This window comes from Serinus canaria, unplaced genomic scaffold, assembly GCF_022539315.1.
Source record: "Serinus canaria isolate serCan28SL12 unplaced genomic scaffold, serCan2020 HiC_scaffold_423, whole genome shotgun sequence".
In the NCBI taxonomy this organism is placed as follows: Eukaryota; Metazoa; Chordata; class Aves; order Passeriformes; family Fringillidae; genus Serinus; species Serinus canaria.
Genome location: NW_026108537.1, coordinates 1 through 7,892, shown reverse-complemented (window position 1 = coordinate 7,892; position 7,892 = coordinate 1). Strand labels below are relative to the sequence as shown.

At 53.7% G+C, this 7,892-nt stretch overlaps 1 protein-coding gene across 1 annotated transcript; it reads right to left on the bottom strand.

Moving 5' to 3' along the window:
- Positions 1–2,991: 2,991 nt before the first annotated feature.
- On the bottom strand, positions 2,992–5,520 carry LOC103825261 (protocadherin gamma-A10-like; the record flags this gene model as incomplete). The annotated part of the gene is given in 3 exon segments (XM_050987898.1): positions 2,992–3,715; positions 3,717–4,986; positions 4,989–5,520. Coding segments are annotated over 3 exon segments (2,457 nt in total), but the record flags the coding sequence as incomplete, so codon positions are not given.
- Positions 5,521–7,892: the final 2,372 nt, after the last annotated feature.

Genomic DNA, 7,892 nt, shown 5'->3' with positions numbered 1-7,892 from the left:
ATTTCTCTGCCAAACCCACACTCAGTCCCACATTTCCCTGGCACAGAACTGAGCTCTCACCCTCCTCACTCTGCATTCACAGCCTTTACTTTCACCATCAACACCAACCACAATTTCGGTTCCATGTTGGCCAGAGAGAAAACAACACCTTGGGGAAACATCCATTCAGAAGTTGTATTTCTTGAATGCAATATTCAAGGTCAGGCTGGCTGGGGCTCTGAGCCACCTGCTCTGCTGGAAGATGTCCCTTCCCATGGCAGAGCAGCTGGAACAAGAGGATCTTTAAGATCCTTGGCAACCCTAACCATCTTCTGATTTTGTTTTTCTAGGATAATATGATTGCATGTACAGCCTCAAGGGATAAATGAGAGATACTCTCCCTACAGGATCATTATAAGTTTTGGAGTTTGCAGGATTGCCAGACACAGTGAGGATAACTTCACTCCTTGACAAAAATACAATCAAATCAACAAACAATGCAAACCAAAACAAACAAATAATCTAAAGGAACCTAAATCAACCCAGCCAAGAATGGGAAAACACCAGAAGAGTATCAATCATATGCTCACATTTAGATTGGGTCACCTGCAGTATATACACAACCCAGGAAACTCCACTGGAACCAATGCACAGGGGCCTCACACAGGAGTCACTACACAGGCCCCAGACTGTCATTTCCTTGGATAGTAAGAGAAAGAAAAAGTTTGGATCCACAGCTGTAGGCCTCACCTAAATACCAGGACAAACAGAACTGGACACAATTCATTCATTTTGAACTGTACCACAGTGAACTCCAGCACCAGCCCTGTCCTGCACGCACTGACTTCTTTTGTCTAGCCAAAAAACCAGCAAATTTTGCATGCAGATATCATTAGAAGAAAACTCATGTGCACAGCTTCTCTGAGCCCAAGCATCACAACTAACATTATTCTGCTCTTCCCAACTATTTGGACAAGCACGAAATGTTATTTAGGCCACAAATTATAACCAGCTCTGTCAAGGACCCTCACATCCAAGTACCACCTCAAAGGCAACATCACCATTCTTCAGCACATGGACTCCCCAAAGCCTGTGTGACTTCCACTCCTGATGCAAAGGAAAATGGAACCCAACCTAGGCTAGTTCAGCCCAAACCACACAATTGAAAATCATAAGAGTCCTCCTGACTTGTTTTCAGAAGGCCAGCAATAGCCCTGCGGATCAACAAAACACATGCCATGTCTCCACCAGGGACTCCTCACTAACCACACCCCCAACACTCCCTCCTAACCCTTCACTGCTCCTATGGTCAGAACAGGTCTTAAGAATTTTGAGCGACTCCACCACAAGGAAAGTTACTCAGACTCCTTACCATGAACCATGCTCAGTATCTCCTTACTATTGATAATATTTGACTTCTCGCCGTAGTCACGGGACAAGAAACAGCATTTATAACAGAGACATTTTCAGGAAACCTGTCTATGGAAGTCTCCCTCTTTTCATCTATAAAGATGAAAAACCATTTTAAGATCATCAGAAGATTCAGACCGAAAGTTAACATCAAATTGCAGAATGAAGAGCTCACAACTCTCTTCTGGGTTATATAACTCAGAGTACATGATTGATGACATTGTTTAAAGGCACTGAATACGCAGCTTGCAATTCCCATACAGCATCTCTCAGAAGAACAAAATTAAGATTTGAAATGACACAATTATGATGACATGAAACTACTAGCAAGAACCTGCCAGGGTTCTCCATGCAGCTGGAATACAGATCTTCTAGACAATTACTTTGTGAAGAAAAACCCCACATTGCTTCATCCTAGAGACAGGAAGTGGAGAGAGAACGAAGGAAAACATTCCCTTGAGTCTTTCAGCAGACATTCACACACAGCTCACTGCACTCAGATTTCCAACCCTTCACACCATCCATGGTGTCCTTTCACCCATCTAGCATAAAAACCTGTGACAGTGGAGGTCCAGTTCCTCAGACCATTTCTCTTCGCACCACCAATTTCACACAGCTCTCTGGACATCTCTGTGCTATGGAAGCCACATTTGCTGCTCACTGAAGTTCTGTGGAGAGACTTCATAGGTCTCAAAGGACAACCCAAGCAGTCTTCCAAGAGACACTGACTCAGTGATCATCTGCTCACAGGGAATTCTGCCCACCTTGTATCTCCCACTGCACCTTGAATCTCTCATTCCCATCCACGCAATTCTCTTGCCATACTAAATATTTTCGAGCCAAGGCTCATCCAGCTCCATTTGACATAGCTCTACCTTAAAATGCAAGTACAAACCAAAGAAGTTCTGCCATTTCCTCCTCCACATGCGGCCGCCCACCGGCTTTTCAAAGAATCACAGCTTCAAGAGGATCCTTCATAACGGGCAGAGAGACATCATCAAGGACCAATCATTGCCTGGTCCAATCCTCTATTGGCAGACGAGAGAATAGAGCATGGATGATGCAAACACTTTTCCTGCTGACCTTTACTATGTATCATGGAGAGAGATAAAGGCTGAGAACAACCTTCAGAGAAGTTCCACGCAAAGCCATCAGCATTTTGTACCTGACACATTCAACCTATTCAAGCACACCTGCTCTTAGGAAGACACACGACCCTGCTAAAAAGTTGTATTTCCTAAAACACAATCAATCTTTTCTGAGTATTTAATACTAACCGGAACACAGATACTGAGAACAGAGCATAGTTGATATTGGGGAACAACACCTGAAACACGATCAAGTGCCCAAACCTCCGACCTAGCCAACACCCTGCCAGCAGCAGCCTTTTCCCTTCTGCCTTCCCCACTCACTGAAAAGATGAGGACCCACTCCATGGTCACCTACTGACAGCAAGGGGCACCATGCTTTAGAACATCATCGAAGGAAACTTTACGAGGCTTTTAGACAAAATCTCCTATTCAAGACAGAGAACACGGCGAGGAAAGGGCAGGGCGGCAATAGGAGAAAGAGTCCCGGAGAAAATCTGACAGAGGAACTCACCGAAGGAGGGGCAGAGTCCAGGGGGAGAGCGCCGGCAAGATCGTCGCCGAGCAGCTGCGCGGGCTCGTCGGGCGGCGGCCGGGCCGGCAGGGTGTCGCAGGAGCTGCCGGCCGAGAAGCGCAGCTGGCTCTTGCGCGAGTCGGCCGTGAGCGACACGTCGTGCGAGTAGGACTGCAGGAAGGCGCGCACGCCGTCGATGCCCACGAAGTGCGAGACGGGCACGCCGCGCAAGGCGCCGCTGTCGGGCGGCAGCAGCTGGCGGCGCTGCCAGCGGCGCAGGCGCAGCGCCAGCAGCAGCAGCAGGAAGGCCACGAAGAGGCACGACACGGCGGCCACGGCCAGCACGAGCCAGCGCGTCAGGCCGGCGGCCGGCTCGGCCGGCAACGCCGCCTCGTCGGCCGCGCTGCCCAGCTCGGCCAGCAGCTCGGCCACGCTCTCGGCCAGCACCACGCTCAGCGTGGCCGTGGCCGACAGCGCCGGCCGCCCGTGGTCCCGCACCAGCACCACCAGGCTGTGGCGCGCCGCGTCGCGCGCCAGCGGCGAGCGCGCCGTGCGCACCTCGCCGCTGTGCAGCCCCACGCGGAACAGCCCCGGCTCCGTGGCCTTGGCCAGCTCGTACGACAGCCACGCGTTCTGCCCCGCGTCCGCGTCCACCGCCACCACCTTGGCCACCAGCGCGCCCGCCTCCGACCGCCGCGGCGCCAGCTCCACGCACGACCACGCCGCCACCGACCGAGCCCGAGCCCGCCGCCGCGGCGGCCGGCGGCGGGTACAGCACCTGCGGCGCGTTGTCGTTCTCGTCCACGATCTGCAGCCGCACCGACACGTTGCTGCTCAGCGCCGGCGCGCCGCCGTCCTCCGCCCGCACCCACAGCTGCAGCTCGCGCAGCTGCTCGTAGTCCAAGGAGCGCAGCGCGTACAGCGCGCCCGTCTCCGCCTGCACCGACACGTACGACGACAGCGGCGCGCCCCGCACCCGCCCCTCCGCCAGCCGGTAGCGCACGCGCGCGTTCTGCCCCCAGTCCGCGTCCGTGGCGCGCACCGTCAGCACCAGCGCGCCCGCCGCGTTGTTCTCCGCCACACGCGCGCTGTAGCGCTCCTCCAAGAACACCGGCGCGTTGTCGTTCACGTCCAGCACCCGCAGCGCCAGCACCGCGCTGCTCTGCAGCGCCGGCGACCCGCCGTCGGCCGCCCGCACCGTCACGTTGTACTCCGACACCTGCTCCCGGTCCAGCTCTCTCGCCGTCACCACGCGATAGTATTCATCAAAAGATTTCTCCAGGCGGAATGGGACATCCCCGTCCAGCGAGCAGCTCACCTCGCCGTTGGCACCCGAGTCTCGGTCCTCCACGTGTACCAAGGCTACGACGGTCCCTGACGGGGCATCCTCAGAGATCTCGCTCAACGCCGACGACACTGTGAGTTCGGGGGCGTTGTCGTTAACGTCTGTCACAGTGATCACGACTTTTGCTAAATCAGAAAGGTCCCCGCCATCACGAACCTGTGTCTCCAGTTCGTAGGATGTGAGGTCCTCGAAGTCTAAGTTACGTGTCAATGTAATCGCTCCCGTGTCAAGGTCCAGCTGAAAAATCTGCGAGGCTTTCTCTGTGATTTTTTTAAACGAGTATTTAATATGCCCATTTAACCCTTCGTCGGCGTCCGTGGCCGTGACAGTGACGAGGACAGAGCCCACGGGCAAGTCCTCTAGCACACACACCACGTACTCCTCCTGGTTGAACACGGGCGCGTTGTCGTTCGCGTCCACCACAGTCACGCGGATTCGAGCCGTGCCTGTCCGTGCCGGATCGCCGCCGTCGCTCGCCCTCAGCACCAGCTCGTGAAACGCCGCCTCCTCCCGGTCCAGCGCCTTCGCCAGCACCAGCTCGGGACGCTGATCGCCGCCGGGGCCCGCCTGCACGGCCAGCGAGAAGTGCTCGTCACCGCTCAGCTCGTAGCTCTGCAGGGAATTCCGGCCCGAGTCCGGGTCATGAGCGTCTGGAAGGGAAACCGCGACCCCAGAACAGTCATCTCGCTCATTCTCAGTTCTTTTTCTGCCTCTCGGAAGCTGGGTGAGTTATCATTAATGTCCGTGATTTCCACTTGTATTCCATAAACCTGCATCTGTCCCTCCACTATCAGCTCACAGCGCAGCACACATTGCTGCACGCTCTCGCACAGCTGCTCTCTGTCGATCCTCTCTGCCGTCACTAAATGTCCCGTCTTCCCGTGCAGAGCGAAATACTGCGTCCTACCTTTGTCCAAGATATGAACGCCGTTATCTCGGAGCGCCGGCAACTGCAGCCCCAGGTCCTTGGCCACGTCGCCCACGAACGAGCCCTTGGGCATCTCCTCGGGCACCGAGTAGCGCAGCTGCCCCCACGCCGCCTCCCACGCCGCCAGCAGGACGGCCCAGAGCAGAGCTCGCTGCCGCCGGCCCCAGCGCCTCCCCGCCGCGCACATCGCCGCAGAACCGCTCCACCGCAGCACCGCCGATCCAATCCGCTACCACTCAATGCTCTCAGCTTCTGCACTGTGCGTATCTGCTGCCGGTCCCTCCTTCTGGCTCTAAAATGGAACCAGCACCGCGGGGAAGATCGCGCAACGCAGGTTCGGTGAGCGAGCGAACAACCGAGAGAGCCGCTCCGCAGCGGGCGGGGCTGCAGCGCTCCGAGCTTCCTCTCGCTCCTCTCGGTCAACAGCGGCGCCCGCAGCCTCCTCCCGGCACTGCAGGCACCGAGCGCTGCCCGCCCTGCCGTGCTCCATACAGGGCACAGTCGCCACGGAGATGTCGCTTTTCGTCCAGCGCCGATCTCCTGCGTCCGCATTTCTCCAGCCCATCTCTGCTTTCATCCTCCAGGGAATCACCACCGGGAGGAAGGCACAGGCACTACGTGGACGTGATTCTTTAACCTCACGAGAAACTCAGCACTTATTAATGTCAATATATGTAAAATAAAACACATATTTCGTGTTTTGTCCTGTAGGTTACTGTTAACCTTATCAATTTTGTCCAAAAGCTTCTTCAACTACAGGCTCTCTGAGAGAAAACGGGAAGATAATATACCCCGAAGAAACAGAGCTATCAGGGTCTTTAACACAAACGGGAAGACAGGAATTGCATACTTCATGAAGTCAGGGAGCTACTTGTTACAGGATTTAATTATGGGTACAAATAAAGATGCACCTGAAACTCTCAAAGCTCAAACTTTCTCAAACTTCCAGGACTTGAAATATTTGACATTCTTTCCTAAGATATGCCTAATGTTTCCTTAGTTAATATAGATTAACATTTAATCAAGACATCTTAGGTTTCCCTTTTTTTAAAAACAATGTGTAAAGCACCGCAGTTGGTTAGTAAACTACTCATCTAAGTATTTCTAATGACGTGATACAATTTGTGTTCAAGAAAACAATAACGAAACCGTAGAACAAAACTAGAACACTTGAAATTGTTCTGACCATTAATCAATTTGCAAATGGGCTTGATTCAAGTGCCTAAACCCTCCTCTGGACAATCTCCCTGATATGGGATCCCTTCCTATCTCAGATGTTTATCATAGAAAACAGAATTTCAAAAATTTGTTGTTCTCGATATATGCGGGTTCTACTAAACCCCCCAACATTTTTTGCAAAGAGGATAGAATAATAATCTCTGAACAGAAACCTCTCAACACTCTCGCCAGTGTATGAAATAAAGATCATGAAGAGTAAAACAGAGCCAGCCAGGACGAATAAACGAAGTCATCCAGTCCCACTACTGCATTACTCCCCGCTAAAAAACGAGCGACAATATCTTTTTTTAGACAGGATGGAGAACGGAACTTTCCACTTTCGTTTCTTTTCAAATCGAAGAGGGACAAAACAAAGTTTTAAGGACGGCTTAGGGAAAAGCTATAAACCCTTTCTGAACAAATCATTCAGAAAGGATAAAAGGTCAAACACCACATGTCAGTGCTTTGGGTTTTTTGTTTTCCTTGACTCCATCATTCAGAATCAGCCATTCTCCTTCCACAGAACACGAATCTGCTTTCAATGTTTCTAAACACATTCTAATGTATAGAGCTCGAGAGCTGAAGACAAAACCTCGCGCCTGAAGCTGAACCTGTGACAAGGAAGAACCAAGTGCTCTCTGCTTTCCATGAACTGCGGATAGCCCGTTCCTTAATTCAGTCCGTCATGGAGACGAGACTGTGCAACTCACAAAAACACGACTACGGGAAAAAAAGAAAAACACTGAGAAACGCTACTACGAGCCGAAAGGAGATCTATAATCAAAGCCTGTCTTCTGAAGCTATTACTGAAGTAAAATGAAAAACTTCCGCCGCTACGTGGCGATATAGATGCCGAGTACCCACTGACACCATGCACAGAAGACAAGGGGGAAAAAAGATGACGTTTCGGGAACTTTTGAAAACAGAAGGAACTCACACTTTACAGACCTGCGGAGCGTTGGAATTGGCGGGCACCTCCTCCCCTACGGCGCTGCTGTGGGAGATGGGCTTGTCGCAGGAATCCAAGCCCAGAAGCTCCTCCGCCGACAGGATGGGCACCCCCGGCGGCGGCGGCGGCGGCCAAGCGGCCTCGGGCACGGCGCGGGCCGGCGCCGCCACGCACAGGTTGTAGGAGTAGGGCAAGGTGCCCTCGCAGAAGTCGGCCGGAAAGGCGGCGCCGGCCAGGGAGAAGCGCTGCGCGCCCAGGCAGCGCAGCACGGCGGGCGGCCCGGCCCGGCGCAGCCGGGCCAGCACGGCCAGCGCCACGCTCAGCACCAAGAGCGCCGACAGCAGCGCCAGCGCCAGCACCAGGTAGAACTGCAGCTCGGCCGCCGCCTCGGCCGCCTCGGCGCCCGCCGGCCGCTCGCTCAGCTCCGGCAGCGCATCCTGCAAGCTCTCGGCCAGCACCAC